At 34.7% G+C, this 17,218-nt stretch overlaps 1 protein-coding gene across 1 annotated transcript; it reads left to right on the top strand.

The window, feature by feature from the left end:
• Positions 1 to 8,180: 8,180 nt before the first annotated feature.
• Positions 8,181 to 13,270, top strand: LOC125493210 (branched-chain-amino-acid aminotransferase 2, chloroplastic-like). The gene is made up of 7 exons (XM_048636321.2): positions 8,181 to 8,315; positions 11,327 to 11,513; positions 11,811 to 11,987; positions 12,081 to 12,212; positions 12,389 to 12,487; positions 12,588 to 12,704; positions 12,956 to 13,270. The coding sequence occupies exons 1-7, from the start codon at positions 8,278 to 8,280 to the stop codon at positions 13,148 to 13,150; spliced, it is 945 nt and encodes a 314-aa protein (XP_048492278.1). The 5' UTR covers positions 8,181 to 8,277; the 3' UTR covers positions 13,151 to 13,270.
• The last annotated feature ends 3,948 nt before the right edge of the window (positions 13,271 to 17,218 follow it).

Below are 17,218 nucleotides of genomic sequence, written 5' to 3'. Positions count from 1 at the left end.
AAAATGTCCTTATTAGAGACTCCAATATTGAGATGCCAAACAAAACTCCTATGGATCCTCCAAATTGCTTGTAAATGTCAACACTGCCCATAAACAGGAAGTAACAAACCCGTAAGCACCACGGTGCTAAGGAAAAAAGGGGGTTAAATAGGGGGGTAATATTAAATAAAAAAACTAATATGAACCCAGTGCACACTAATTAGTGTGCACCCGATCCATATCACGTGAGTATATGATAGTGTATATTGATATGATATAGTGTATTTTAAAATGATATAGTTATGTTAAATGATATAGTGTATGTTACAGTGATATAGTGTTGTTACATGATATAGTGTATGTTAAAGTGATTAGTGTATGTTAAGTGATATAGTGTATGTTAAAATGATATAGTGTATGTTACAGTGATAAAGTGTACGTTAAAGTGATATAGTGTATGTTGAAGTGATAAAGTGCATGTTATAATGATATAATGTATGTTAAAGTGATATAGTCTATGTTAAAGTGATATAATGTGTGTTAAAATGATATAGTATGTGTTACAATGATATAGTGTATGTTAAAGTGATTTAGTGTGTATTAAAATAATATAGTGTATGTTACAATGATATAGTGTATGTTAAAGTGATATAGTGTATGTTAAAGTGATATAGTGTCACATGCCTGAGCCTGGTCCACACTATTTTTAGTGTGAACCGGGTCCACGCAAGTCGGATTGAATATTAAAAGACTATACAATACAACTAAGCACTAAACACACTCCAATTATTTCCTTATTTTAAAATGATTCTCATTTCCTTCTATAATTTATTCCCATTTCGTCCCTTTTGTTTTATTTTGTTGTGATTTTGTTTATTAAGTATCTTCTTAATCTTCTTATTTCTTATTACCTATGATTTCATCCCATGTTTGCCGTGAATCGTGATAAATATACCTATGATTTAAATTTACTATAAACTGTTGGAACATTTATAGGGTAATGGGTTTGAAACTCATAAGGGTATGTACTAGAAGAGGAGGAGGTCTAGTATGCAAAAGACTAGTGTGCATCAAGTGGCAAAACGCATTGATAAACCAAGGGAGACAGAAGACTGGCCGCGAGTCGCGACAGGCGTCGCGAGTCGCGACCAGTGGCCCGTCGCGGGTCGCGACAGGCGTCGCGGGTCGCGACCAGCGCCTCGCGACTCGCGAGCTTCTTCGCGAGTCGCGACGTGTCTTCTGCCTTGGAATGCGAAAAGTTGCCTCGACGGTTTTATATCCGTTGTGATGCTTTGTTGATCATTTTAATGACTTTTAAGGTCCTTTAATCAGTAGATATAAAGACCTTTGATGAGTGATTAAAATGGGGTTATGTGATTAACCTCTCTAGTCAATGTGATTAAGATGGGGGTTATGTGATTAACCTCCCTAGTCAATGAAAGGTTTATTCTTCCTATATAAACCTTGGGATACCTATGAGTGAGGGGTTAGAAGAAAAAACAGATTTTCTATACTCTCAAACACTTCTTGCTTTGCTTAAGAGAAACCTTGCAATCTTCTCTTGAGTGTTCTTCACAAACACAAAAACACAATTCTTGTTTATTCACTTAGAAGATCATCTATGGATTTCTCTCCATTGTATCTCATTATTATTTCGTGTAACCCGGTGATCCTAGAGGGGCGAAATTAAACTAATAGGAAAGCGTAGTTTCCGTGCCTTGGAGTGGATATCCGGTTCTCTCATTGATCACAATACCTAACAATCTATTAGTTTAATTTCTTTCTTTTCGGATATGGCTCAATCACTCAAGGACATGACTATGAACTTCCAAAAGTTGGATAAGTTTGAGGGGGTGGGCTATCGGAGGTGGCAAAAGAAGATGCACTTCTTGTTGACCGCCTTGAATGTGGTGTATGTGTTATCAACTCCTATGCCACCACTCCCGGAAGATGGAGAGGAAGAGCCTCTTGAGACTACTAGGAAGAGGATAAGTGGGAGAATGATGACTACATTTGTCGTGGTCATATTCTCAACTCTCTCACCGACCCGTTGTTTGATCTCTACCAAAATGTGGAGAGTGCAAAGGAACTTTGGGACGCTCTTGAGGCCAAGTACATTTCGGAAGATGCTTCAAGTAAGAAATTCCTTGTTAGTAATTTTAATTCTTTTAAAATGACTAATGATCGGCCTATTATGGAGCAATTCCATGAGGTTCATCATATTTTGAACCAAATAAGATCACATGGTATGGTGATGGATGAGGCAATTGCGGTTGCCTCAATCATTGACAAATTACCAAATTCTTGGAAAGATACAAAACATCTTTTAAAACATAAAAAGGAAGACATGTCCATGGAGCAATTAGGAACTCATCTTCGTATTGAAGAGGGGATCCGGGCTCAAGATGGGGTTAAGGATACTACTCCTAGTATTCCTAAATCTACCGTTAATTTGGTAGAGGTTGGTGGGTCTAGTAAGACCAAGAAATCCAACAACAACAACAACAACAACATAACAAAACCAATGTTGCAAACAAGAAGAGGAAGACCCTCTCTTGTTGGATATGCAATGGTCCTCATCTTAAGAGGGATTGTCCTTCTAACAACAAGAAGAAGACAAAGAACACACAACCTAGTGTTGTTCAAAACCAAGGTAACAATGCACATGTTAATGTAATTGAAGAAATGCATTTTGTTGCTATGATTTCTGAAATTATGTGTGTGCAGGTTGATGATTCTTGGTGGATAGATTCGGGAGCCTCTAGACATGTGTGCAATAACAAGGATTTCTTCAAGTCTTTGAAAGATTTGGATGATGGTCCAATCTTGTATATGGGGAATGATTCTACGGTAAAGGCTAGAGGATAGGCCAAGTAGAATTGTTGTTAACCTCGGGAAAGACTTTAACTCTCCGGGATGTTGTGTATGTACCGGAAGTTAGGAAGAATCTGTGTCAGGAGGTCTCTTGAATAAGTATGGTTTTAAAGTTGTTTTTGAGTCGGATAAATTTGTACTTTCCAAGGGTGGTATTTTTGTTGGACAAGGTTTCTTTTGTAATGGAATGTTTAAATTTAGTATTGATAATAAAATTGGTACTAGTTCTATTTACATGCTTGATGTTTCTTCTCTATGGCACAATCGTTTATGTCATGTGAATTATCGTAGATTATATGACATGTCTAAAATGGGGTTGATACCTCCTTTCGATTTAAAGTTAGAGAAGTGTCACACTTGCGTGCTAAATAAAATTACAAAAAATCCTTATCCTAGTGTGACTAGACAAACGGTATTGCTTGAATTGGTGCATAGTGACTTGTGTGACTTTCATAGTTCACCTTCTTTAGGAAATAAGAAATATGTTGTAACTTTTATTGATGATTTTTCAAGGTTTTGTTACATATATTTATTATTTACTAAAGATGAAGCACTAGAAAAGTTTAAGACCTTTAAAATCGAAGTGGAACTCCAACTTAATCAAAAGATTAAAAGACTTCGAACGGATAGGGGTGGTGAATATTATAATCCAAGTTATTTTAGTTCCATTGGTGTAATTCATGAAACAACCGCCCCATACTCACCTCAAAGTAATGGTATAGCGGAAAGGAAAAATAGGGTCCTAAAAGAAATGGTTAATACCATGCTTTCTAATTCGGGTCTTAATGACGGTTTTTGGGGTGATGCAATTTTAACTGCATGTTACATTTTAAATCGAGTTCCTAATAAAAGGAATAAGACTACCCCTTATGAACTTTGGTGTAATAAAAAGCCTAATCTCAATTACCTTAAGGTATGGGGTTGTAGGGCAATTGTCAAATTGACGGAACCTAAAAGGAAAACTTTAGGTGAAAAAGGAATTGATTGCATTTTTATAGGCTATGCGGTACATAGCAAAGCCTATAGGTTTTATGTCATTGAGCCCAATGACTTTGTCTCTATTCACTCCGTGATAGAGTCAAGGGATGCAATATTTGATGAGACTAGATTCTCATCGATTCCAAGACCAAAGGACATGATACCTAGTACTAGTTCCAATGTTGTAGATGACATTTCAAATGATCATGATACTACAACACCGGAAATTAGGAAAAGTAAACGAATTAGAAAAGAGAAATCTTTTGGACCGGATTTTCAACTATATTTAGTTGAAGGGTCAAGGGAGTCAATTTCGACTCAAATTTCATATTGTTACAATATGGAGGAGGATCCTAGGTCCTTTGATGAGGCTATGAAGTCTCATGATTCTGCTTTCTGGAAAGAGGCAGTGAATGATGAAATGGATTCTATAATGGGTAATCACACTTGGATTTTAGCTAATTTACCTCCCGGTTGCAAACCCCTAGGTTGTAAATGGATTTTTGTAAGGAAAAAGAAAATCGATGGAACCATACTAAAACATAAGGCCCGGTTAGTGGTCCAAGGTTTTAGGCAAAGATATGGTATCGATTACTTTGATACTTATGCTCCAGTAGCTAGAATAGCTACTATTAGACTATTGATAGCATTAGCTGCGATTCATGGTCTAGTAATTCACCAAATGGATGTAAAAACTGCTTTTCTTAATGGTGAATTGGAGGAGGAAGTGTACATGAATCAACCTGAAGGGTTTGTGGTTAAAGGTCAAGAAACTAAAGTTTGCAAATTAGTTAGATCTTTGTATGGTCTTAAACAAGCACCTAAGCAATGGCATCAAAAATTTGATGAAGTTGTGTTGTCTAGTGGGTTCAAAATAAATCAGTCCGATAAGTGTGTATATAGCAAATTTGATAATAACGGTAAAGGAGTTATAATTTGCTTATATGTTGATGATATGCTTATTTTTGGGACTGATTTGGAACAAGTGGAAAAGACCAAAGTCTTCCTTTCCTCTAGCTTCTCCATGAAAGATTTGGGTGAAGCGGATGTTATTCTAGGTATTAGAATAATAAGAGGGAAAGGGTCGTTTTCTTTATCACAATCTCATTATATTGAGAAAGTGGTCAAGAGGTATAATGAGTCAAATTCGACTCATTTTGCTACTCCTATGGATCCTAGTATTCACTTGGTTCCGAGTAGTGGTACTCCAATTTCACAATTGGAGTATGCAAGCTTAATTGGAAGCTTGATGTATGCTATGACTAGCACTCGGCCGGATATAGCCTTTGCTATTGGCAAGCTCAGTAGGTATACTAGTAATCCTAGTATGTTGCATTGGCAAGCATTGAGAAGAGTGTTAAGGTACTTGAATAAGACCTTGGATTATGTCATAACATACATAAAGAGAACCTTCTATCTTAGAAGGTTACTCGGATGCTAGTTGGATTTCGAATAAGGAAGATTATTCATCCACTAGTGGTTGGGTGTTTCTTCTTGGAGGAGGTGCCATTTCATGGGCATCCAAGAAGCAAACATGTATAACGGATTCCACTATGGCATCGGAATTCATTGCTTTGGCTTCTTGTTGCCAAGAAGCGGAATGGCTAAGGAATGTGTTGAGTGAGGTGGACTTATGGGTGAAACCAATGTCACCTCTTGCTATCCATTGTGATAGTGCATCAACCATAGCTAAAGCATATAGTGAAGTCTACAATGGCAAGTCAAGGCACATTGGAGTTAGACATAGCTATGTGCGGGAAATGATAAGGAATAGTTGTATAACTATTAATTTTGTTCGGTCTAGTTTGAACTTGGCGGATACGTTTACAAAACCGTTGTCAAGGGAACTAGTGAACAAAATGAACAAAGGGATGGGTCTTAAGCCTATTGATCAACCTATGGTGAAGGAAAACTCTATTTGATGTCTAATACAACGTTAGATCTCAAATTCAAGGAGGATAGTACTTCTCTAAGAGGTTGGGAGCACTTGTTTAATACATCCCGAGGTTAGTGCTTGTTGCTACAATGATAAAGAGGTTGAATTTTATTCTTAATAAATCTTTGATAAGGTGCTCAATTGTAGGAGCATGTCCGGAAAGATTTACCTATGTAAGCTAGAAGTTTGGCCGCTTCATCAAGTCTTAGGCTTGACTTGGAATGCTTATGAATGGATATGGACACCAAGGCTTCATAGGTGTCGGAGGTTTTAAGAACCTAGTTTATGTTTGTGTGTATTAGTAACTTCAATAATTTGTAATGGTTATATGATTCAAAGCTTTGTCTATCATTATGATCTAAATTATTGTAAAGATTACTTTTACTAAATGGAAATTCAATCGTTAGATATTTCCATGATGCATGAACATGTGTGTTTGCGATTTATAGCAAGTTGAAAAACTTTTCAACATTACCCTATAAATGGGAGGAGGATTGTTGGAACATTTATAGGGTAATGGGTTTGAAACTCATAAGGGTATGTACTAGAAGAGGAGGAGGTCTAGTATGCAAAAGACTAAGTGTGCATCAAGTGGCAAAACGCATTGATAAACCAAGGGAGACAGAAGACTGGCCGCGAGTCGCGACAGGCGTCGCGAGTCGCGACCAGTGGCCCGTCGCGGTCGCGACAGGCGTCGCGGGTCGCGACCAGCGCCTCGCGACTCGCGAGCTTCTTCGCGAGTCGCGACGTGTCTTCTGCCTTGGAATGCGAAAAGTTGCCTCGACGGTTTTATATCCGTTGTGATGCTTTGTTGATCATTTTAATGACTTTTAAGGTCCTTTAATCAGTAGATTAAAGACCTTTGATGAGTGATTAAAATGGGGGTTATGTGATTAACCTCTCTAGTCAATGTGATTAAGATGGGGGTTATGTGATTAACCTCCCTAGTCAATGAAAGGTTTATTCTTCCTATATAAACCTTGGGATACCTATGAGTGAGGGGTTAGAAGAAAAAACAGATTTTCTATACTCTCAAACACTTCTTGCTTTGCTTAAGAGAAACCTTTGCTTAAGAGAAACCTTGCAATCTTCTCTTGAGTGTTCTTCACAAACACAAAAACACAAGTTCTTGTTTGATTCACTTAGAAGATCATCTAAGTGGATTGTTCTCTCCATTGTATCTCATTAGTTATTTCGTGTTAACCCGGTGATCCTAGAGGGGCGAAATTAAACTAATAGGAAAGCGTAGTTTCCGTGCCTTGGAGTGGATATCCGGTTCTCTCATTGATCACAAAGTCTAACATAAACTGCAAGCATGAATTATTAACTGTTACAGTGTAGATATTAACTAGTTTAGTTGATTAAAGTCTTGGATCGAAGATGATGTCCAATATTTGAAATCAAATCTCGTCTATATCATTTGCCCGTATAGCTCTCTCTATACCCAAAAAAGTCAATATGTTATGATTTAAGGACCTCATGTTCTTGTCAAAAGAAAAAAAAAAGGCCACATGTTAGTATGTTACCATGTATATATACAAACATACAATTACATTATTTCATAAAATAGGTATCATCACATATAAATAGCTATGCTACTTTTTTTTGCTCTCAAAGTATTGTATGAATATCTCAATGCACATCTAAGTGAATTTTTGTTTCCGAAAAACAACAATTATCATAATGTTGCAAAAGTACCAATTTTGTTTATACAAATTGTATATATATATACATGTCCTTAAACAATAATTACGTCCTCATATCAAGTTTCCAATTATTTCATTTACTTCCCTTTTATTTGCGAGCGAGTAACATTAATTACAACCACATTAAATGTGTGCCATTCCATCATTCGCACCAGCCACTCTCAAATTTCAAGGACTTTGCTATGAAAAAAATTGGATGGATCGGGTGTACAATAACTTATTGTGCTACTTGTATACCAGGTAATGTATGATATAATCAGTTTTTATTTGATATAGTCAGTTTTCATCTAATATAACCAATTTTAATTGATAGATGTTTTTATTTTTTGTATAATATAATCAGTTTTTTGTAAGAGACAATCAATTATTTATGTAGTCAATTTTCTCTATCATAATCCGTGTTTGTCTAATGTGATCCATTTGAGTTCGTAAACTATTGCGAAACCCAGTCCGCCCAAGACTTGCTGAAAGACAAAAAATTTTAAATCCGATTTCTAAGTCTGAATATCATATTTTTTGACCTCTAAATAATAGAAGTCAAGGTCGACCAACCAGTGAGACGAAATTTGTTATTATTTGTCCCATATAGTCAAATGATATTAAATGCATCATTAGTACAATATTATTGGACATAAATAGGAATTAATATTTACCCATATATACTATATTTCCTTTTCTATTTACATATGTGTAATTGTGTTTATAAAAAGTTTACACAAAACTTTTCACCTGCTCTCATGTTACTCCTTCTCCTTCATATAAACTTCTGCAAAATCTATTAAAAAAGAGTACTAATCTTCCATCATGTCGGCATTGTCTTCTTCATTTTGCTCAAATTTCAGGTGATATACTTTATCTCTTATCTTTTGCTCCATTATCTTTGTGTTTTGTTTTCATTGCATTCTACATTGAAATTGTTAATCCACCTTTGGCTATTTATTGGAGAATGGTTGGTTACCAGGATTTGCAACTTCGCATGTCAATTTCAATATTGCACTTACTTTCTCCTTTTCATATTACTCGCTACACTTTTCAATTCACGGACTTCTAGGCAATTTTTGGAGAAGAGAGAGGTAGAGAATAAAAAGAAAAGGGACCCATGTGAGATGAGAAATAGGGAGGAGAGATAGGGACCCGTGTGAGAGGAGAGATAGGCAGTTTATTGCCCAAAAGGGAGTGTAGCAAGTAATGTGAAACTTACCACAATGGAAAGTGTAGCGAGTATTATAAAACGGACGAAGTATATTTTAAGGTAAAATATTGACTATAGTCTATAAAGTATAGACTATAGTGAATCTTCCTTAACCTTTGTTATTTTTTTTAATTGTAAATCAGCGATTAAGTGCAGTGATGTAGTCTAAACATTTGTATGATACGGTTTCGTCAACTTAATTAGGGAAAACCAATTTTAAATGGGCTGATTGTCTATTCAAGTTATCTAAAAACCTTTCATCTCCTTAATCCTAATAACACCGTGAAGATTGCACCCAAAAAAATTGAGAAAATAACACCATTAGTCTTGTGAATAGCCCAATTAATTTAATTTAAAGGAGTTGCAATGAGAAATGCCTAAATTAAAACTATTAAATGTCTCTTGTTCTGAGTGGTTTTTGGTGGTACATCTAGCAAAAACAGTAGTATATATATTTATAAAATCAAGTACTCCCTCCGTCCCAAAATATAGTTCCCATTTCCATTTTGGGTGTCCCAAAATATAGTTCTCATTTCCATATTTAGTTCCACATTTTTTCGTAATTTATCTAGAAAAATTGTGTCCCATCATTTATTTGCTTCTTGAATTTTGTTTTTTTTCTTTGTTTATTCAACCCAAGTGTTACAATTAATGCTTTTTCACCAATTATTTTTCATTCTCTCTCCTAAAATCATCTTTTCCCATACAACATTTATTTAAATAAACAAAAAATCTTTACTATCCCTCTTAGATTCTACTTGCATAAATTACCGTGAAAAAAGGGAAATAGGAACTATATTTTGGAACGGAGGGAGTATAAGATTTGAGAGCATTCTTCTTTTCTTATATAACTACATGTATGATCTACCCAGTTGGTAGATTACTCGCTTCTAATAGACTACTAAAAAATTATTGACAATGAGTTGGATTCATACAGTAAATTCTATTTTTTAGTGCGACACATTAAATTCTACTAGTAGAAGATAAAGTATTCACTCGGTTAATTATATTTTATCCTTTTTCATATATACAACATCTCCTTAAGCCACAGTAAATAACTCAACCGATATGCTTCTAAAATTTCAAGTAGAGGGGAGGAGTTGGGGGAAATATGGCTTTTAATGGCTCTTTGAGGAGCCTATGTGAGGACAACTTAGAGGATATATTCTTACGGTCTTACCTATTTTCGAGAAAAAATGCTTTTAAAATTTCTAATGCGTTCCTCTTTTCATAAGACTAGCTCCATGCCTCCAAGTGTTACAGCCTTATAGGTTTCACAAATGCGATACATCTATTGTTAGGCTCACACCTAGGGGTGATAATGAGCCTGATATGTTCGTGAATAGTTTGAGCTCGGCTGGATCAAAGCTAAGCTCATTGTTGTTCGGCCCGAGTTAGAGTTCGGCTCGAAACTTCAACAGCCGAGATGAGTTATGACAAGCTCGGCTCGAAAAGCTCGGCTCGAAAAGCTCATGAAGAGGCTCAATTACTTTTTTATATATATTAAAAATGTATTATGTATGACGTATGCATAAATATATTTATTTTGTATATAACATAGTAAGTTAATAGTTTTATTGTCAAAGAATAAACTCAAAAAACAAGATATTCAAAAAATAAAATATAAAAAAGACGAGTAAACAAAGATAATAATATGTCAAGCTTGTTCGTGAACAATTCGATAATGGCTCGATCAATGCTTAGTCAAAACTCGGCCTGATCACAGTTCGGTTCGTCAAATTTTAAGTTCGTCTCCAGTTCGAATAAACTTAAACGAACACGAGCCGAGCTAACAAGAATTCGGATTCAGCTCGACCGATAAGCACCCCACACCATTAGACCTGAATGGGCCTGAGACTCCATCTCAATCGCGCCCCACATAATTTACATCAAGTTATTGTTGCCAATTAATATTACTTAATGCCTTTATTATAGTGCAATAGAAAAAAAGTAAAACATGGTTTTGTAAAATTAGTATTTGGAAGGTGGAGAAGTTCCGTGTCCTACATGAGAAGTTATCGAAGTGTCTTATTACCTTAAGGGAGTGTTTGGTATGATTAATGAAAACGGAATGGAAAGGACTTGAATAAGGAGGGGAAATGGAAATAATAATTGTTACCTTTAATAGTTGTTTGGTATCCTAGTGGAATTGAAACAATTGAAAGGTTTATGATTGAGGAAGGAAACATGATCTGTTTCCACTAGTTTGACAAGGGTAACAAATGGGGGGATTGTGAATCCCTTCGAAAACGGTATTTGTTACTTAACACTCATACCAAACAATTAGAAATGAAAACGCTTATTTGAACCCGTTTCCTACATCAAATTATTCTATACCAAACACCCTCTAAATGTATTTAAGTAGCCTTAAGGGAAAAAGACAAGTTCATTGTCTCACATGGAAAGATTTTCAGAGCTTTTCTTGGTTTAAATGAGAAGTGATTTTACTTTTCACCAACCAACTTAGGTTTGCACACAAAATCCCATGCAATAAGTGGAATTCATGTACTTAAACATTCTACTATTCTAGCATAATAAGAGTGAAGGTGCATTATCACTAAATGCACCAAACACAGGTTTAATGTGCCTTGACAATTTCCATTTCTGATAGTTCTGATTTAGCAACTTATGTTATTTCTTCAATTATATTTGGGTTGACAGTCTTGCAGATAATGAGAGTGATGCTTATACTGATATCGACTGGGACAATGTGGGATTTGGCATAACGCCTACAGATTACATGTACATCATGAAATGTTCGAATGGCGATGAGTTTAAAGAGGGCCAACTTATTCCATATGGAAACCTTGAGTTCAGCCCTGCTGCCGCGGTCATAAACTATGGCCAAGTAAGTTCAAATTTACGATCTTGTATGACTTAATAGTAAGCCTTGCAAGTGTTTACTTACCAAAATTACTTGTAAATTATGGCCTTCGTATAAGTTTAAGGTGGAGTCCTTTGTATGGCCAATATAATTTCATATCTTAGAGGACTTCTTTTTATAACTTGGTTAGTAATATCTTTGTGTTGTTTATCATTTTATTCATAATTGGGAAGAGAACAAAAACTTATTTTGCTAATATAATCCACAAGCACAAGTGATAACAGTTAGACTAACTGATTACTTTGATGCAAAAATGTGAAGGGAGTATTGGAGGGAATGAAGGTGTTAAGGAGGGAAGACGGGAAGATTATGTTGTTTCGGCCTGACCAAAATGCATCACGAATGAAGATAGGGGCCGAAAGAATGTGCATGCCTTCCCCTTCTATTGATCAATTTATTGATGCTGTAAAGCAGACTGCTCTGGCCAACAAGCGTTGGGTTTGTATTTGCCACCCTTAGTTCGAATAGCTACAACAATAACATGTTTTGTGGCCGTGCTGAAAATTTACAAAACATTGTTGTTCATAACAGATTCCTCCTCCTGGGAAGGGTGCCTTATATATAAGACCTCTGCTGCTAGGAACAGGACCGACCTTGGGTCTATCTCCAGCTCCAGAGTACACATTTGTCATCTATGCTTCGCCTGTTGGCGACTATTTCAAAGTCTGTTACTATCTTTACAGAACTTCTTCTATATTTTGTGTTTTATTGTTGGAACTCGGAAAGCATTATTAATGTACCAGCAGGTGGTACAGACTTTCAGTACCAGTGTACCACCCCTCAAGAGTTTTTTATAATTTTCGAAAACCCTGTATTTCATGCTCCCGTCTCTTTATCAGGTTGGAAGCTCCCACCTAAATTTGTACATTGAGGAAGAATTTGATCGTGCTTCTCGTGGTGGGTCTGGTGGTATAAAATCAATTACCAACTATGCACCGGTAGGCAAAGTTTCTCTTTGAAACCTTGCAATACATTGGCTATTTCCAAACTAGCTAGTAGCTCTATTCTTATGGATGTTTTACTATGAGTATCAATCAGGGATTGAGACCATTGACAAATGCAAGGAGCAATGGATTCTCTGATGTACTGTATCTTGATTCAGCAACCAGGAAATATGTTGAAGAAGTCTCTTCTTGTAATATATTTGTAGTTAAGGTAATACTCCTGGCTAAACAGATACAAGCACGATTCCAATTTCGTGCAAAACTTAGTATACTGCTAACAGTGTAAACTTTATAGACATTGCTCTATTAGGAACTCATACATTTTGTTTGAAGATATACATATATCTTCTTGATTCATAGGTAAATGTATGAGTTTTGTGCAACTCTGCTTTGAATGTTTTGATAGTTCTGAAAATCAGATTGTTCTTTTAATGTGTTCATATACTTTTTTAACACTTGCAGAACAACATAATCTCAACTCCACCAACAAAAGGTACTGTTCTCCCAGGTATTACTAGGAAAAGTGTCATTGAAATCGCCATTGATCTCGGTTATCAGGCAAGTCATATTTCAGATAAAGATTTATTCACAAGCCAATCAATATATGTAACAATTTCCTCCTTTTGCGTGTCCATTAATATTACGCTAAACTACTAACTAGTTAAGCAGGTTGAAGAACGACTGATTGAAGTAGAGGAATTGTTCGAAGCTGATGAAGCTTTCTGCACTGGAACTGCTGTCATGGTTGTCCCTGTGGGAAGCATTACGTACCAGGGAAAACGGTAGGTTTGATTTTGCTGTGAAAAAAAATGAGATACTAGTACCAATAGTACCACCTGGTGGTACTGATTAACTACTCTCTACAATATAAATCGTCCACCCTTAGAATATAGTGCATTTCACAATAGACACTTTATGATAAATTAGCGTTACAATGGGAATGGAAAATGATTTTTCTTCACAAATTTACATACCAATTTATTCCCATTACCACCATTTATAACCAACTACCAAACGGGACTTTAGTACCATTAGGTGGCACTCTATTTCCGCTTGTTGTCCTTCACAAATTGCAACTTAGCAACATCAAGCAGTTTAAAGAATAGGCTTTGCAGAAAAAACACTACCATTCGAATATTCTTCTAATAGTATTGAGAGAACTTTCTTGATTTGCAAAATTGCAGGGTAGAATACAACACAGAGACAAATGCAGTTTACAAGAAGCTGTTTTCAACATACAAAGCTATTCAAAATGGTCAAATTGAAGACAAGAAATGTTGGATGATCCAAATTAATTGAAGGCTCTATATTATTTCATAATGGTGAGTTTGTGATGCATGAAATAAAGTTGTAATAATACCTTTTATACGGTTTGAAGTTAGTCACTACTTATGAGGATTACCATAATAAGTGTTGCTCCTGCCTCCTATAATCTACATCACCCAAACATGATTTTGACAATTTGATAATTATTTCATTAAATTTGTCTCCCTTCTTGGCTATGTTCAGTTCACCTTATTTTTGCTTATTTCAGATCTAATCAGATCAGATCATAAAAAATAAGTTCATATCAGATCATGCTTATATTTAAAAATCATTATTACTATTAAATATCTTTCATTATATATTAGTAAAAATTATAATAATTGAATATTAATAAAGTACTCATTGAGATGAATCAAACAATACCCCCACATGACTATAATTTTTTTCTTATATATTGAGAAAAATCTACAAGATAAGATCTTGTAAATCAGATCAGATAAGTTCAGATCAGAAAATTTCAGGTGAACTAAACATAGCCTTGGACTATGATTACTTGTCCATATTTCTTAGTCACTAATGAGAATTATCATAATAAGAAGAATTTGATAATCATTTCATGTTAGGTCTCTAGGTGAGTGATCCTGTGCGAGGGTGATTCAAAGAAAATTTTTCTTACCAAGAGGTTCTCGAGAGGGCCCAAAAAAAAAATCCCTATCCATATTTAATTTGATTCATTGGTCATTTTACCATTTGGGCTCTGGGTGTGCCTTTGTCATGCCCAGGTCACCAGGTCATTTTTCTCACCTCTCTAACCTCTCTTTGTTCTTATATTTGGGATATTTCTTTTACAAAAACTCAAGGAAACTTAAAAACTAAATAGGAGTATTTCCAAGAAAACAAATAGGTTGTATTTAACATTGTAAAATTTAATGCTACATTTATATTAAAATATGAAGTTTGATATTAGTATAGTTTTGGATACAATGGATTGACTTATTTATGTTACAATAACAGCATGAAGGTCATAAGAACCATTCTAGCATCCGAAGTTGCATACGATCGAGTACTATAAGGTGATCGACACAATCTATTCATCATATCCAGCTATAGAAACCAAATCCTTTTATGTGAACCTGAAAATGAACACTAGTGAGTAGTGAGACTATATAACTAAGATCATCATATGTTAAAGCACATTGATCCAACAAAACTAAACAAACAAAACACATTGATCATCATATGTGCTAAGCTGTCTGTTAGAGATATGAGATATAATCAATATCGGAAAATATATGTATGATATATTTTCCATATTGATATTATTAAGAGAATAATATAGATTTATTTATCTCTATTATATAAGGGAAGGGGGGAGCAATGGTGTCCTCTTTTGAAATGCCTATTTTACCGCCCTTTCCATTCTAAATTACAAAAAGAATATCAAAATCAAAATCGGCACTCAAAGAAAACTACCTAAAATTAATTTACAACACTCACTCACAAATCACTCAAAAGAAGAAACTTTACAAGTCACTCATACAATTGATAAAATTACGTTATGAAATCACGCAAATTACACAAATAATCAGGAGACTTTATTAAAACTTAAAATTAACATACAAACTAAAACTAATAACCTAGAACGTCAATACATACAAAAACATTTACAAAAATTTACTTACAAATCATTATTCTCAAGAACCATTCACAATTAATGGTGGGTCATGATAAAAAATAGAGGTGTATTTGTAGTGAAATCAGAATTTAGAAGTTAGACAAGGAAAAAAATTATTTACTTTTTTATAGTGTTTCCTATATATAATGAAACTTTTACATATATCTGGACCTGTCTTTTTCTATTATATAATAGTGATTAATTATAAAGGTAAAAAGATATGTAAAATATCATACAAGAATTAAAGTACAACATATCTCTATTATATAAGGGAAGGGGGGATATGGTGTCCCCGAATGAATAGACTATATTACCGTCTTCACATTCTAAATTACAAATTCACTTACAAATCAACGAAGGCTTCAAACAAAAATATCAAAATATAATTATAAATCACTCACAAGTCAATAAAATCATAAAATTGCATAATTTACGTTATGCAAATCACTAAAATGAGAAAACTTTACAAAAACTTAAAAATTCAATTACAAACTACACCTATGAAAAAATTGACTTGAAATCAAAGTGTCCACTTTCTTTACAATTTATGAAGTATTGTACTTAATTCAAAAATCAACTACAAAATTATAATATTAGAAATCATAAATAAATTCAAGAAAATTTCTATTTTGTTCATAGAATTTAGCTTTGAAAAAAAAAAAAAAAAAAAAGAATGGTGAGAGACTTAAGTGACAGAAACTAAACCAATCAAATTTTGCAACTAAGACAATTATACTTTTTATGTCTAATGTTCAAATTTTGACTCTTATGCCGAAGAAAATTGAGTTTCTTTTTTTAAAAAAATTCAAGCACGCATCGCGTGCAAAAAATTCTAGTGTTAAAATATTAGAGGATAGTAGAGAAATTATGTTATCGTATATACGGCTGGAATATTACGTTACCTCTTATAATAAGATATGTTTAGGAAATTCTGATATTATATCTTTTGTATAAGACATCTCCTAATATTCTTAAGTTTGTATTACTTGCGTCAGTGGCATATATAAACCGCTGCTATTAATGATAAAGTCAAGTCTTCAACTCTAATCGATCATGGTATGAAGCCACATGATTAACCCTTTACCCCAAATTTGTCATGGTATCATGAGCAAAAATCTCGTGTCAGTGGGGTTGGATGTCTGGATTTATTACCCCCACCGGCCGGATATTCCCGTTGCGTTCTTATGTTTGAATCTCTTGGCCACTTTGTTTTTTTTTCCTTTCACCAAAAGAAAATCCTTTGAAAGTTTTTTTTTTTTTATTGGGAAATTAAGTTAGCCCAAGGGCTAACTCCTACAAGGCTAGCCTTGTAGAAACTACCAGCACATTGGCTGGTAAAGCATGCAAAGCATGCTAAGGAAATACCCCAGCATAATGCTGGGGGAAAGGATCGAACCCCTGACCTCATAAGTTTGTTTCCGTGATGATGTTCATTCCATCACAAAATTTGAACGTTTGTTCTTTTGTTGATGATATTCATTCCATAAAAAAAAATTTACTTTGTTCGTTTTAATTTCAAATCTATTTCAAAACAGATTGTGAGACATGTTTCGGCCTCCCTATTTCGTGAGATAGGGTTTATTGGTTCTCTTTGTACCGTGAGACAACGAATATTGGTTCTCCTTGTGCCGTGAGACAAGGTTTTCAATTGATTTGAGTGATTTGAGTGTGGTTTGCTCTGAAAAACCAATATTTGATTGGAGCATGTTCCTGTTTGATTGATGATTGATGGGTTCGAAAAAAATTTACGTTCTCATCACTTAAAAAAAGATTTTTTTTGAAGG

Source organism: Beta vulgaris, chromosome 9 (assembly GCF_026745355.1).
Source record: "Beta vulgaris subsp. vulgaris cultivar EL10 chromosome 9, EL10.2, whole genome shotgun sequence".
Taxonomy (NCBI): domain Eukaryota; kingdom Viridiplantae; phylum Streptophyta; class Magnoliopsida; order Caryophyllales; family Amaranthaceae; genus Beta; species Beta vulgaris.
Note: the sequence above shows the minus strand (reverse complement) of the source record. Positions and strands in the feature narration are given on the sequence as shown.

Bases quoted from the DNA above. Each gene is read 5' to 3' on its own strand.
- LOC125493210 (XM_048636321.2), top strand. From the start codon at position 8,278: ATGTCGGCATTGTCTTCTTCATTTTGCTCAAATTTCAG. The intron at 11,988-12,080 runs GTTTGTATTTGC...TGTTCATAACAG, and splicing joins CTCTGGCCAACAAGCGTTGG to ATTCCTCCTCCTGGGAAGGG. The intron at 12,705-12,955 runs GTAATACTCCTG...TAACACTTGCAG, and splicing joins GTAATATATTTGTAGTTAAG to AACAACATAATCTCAACTCC.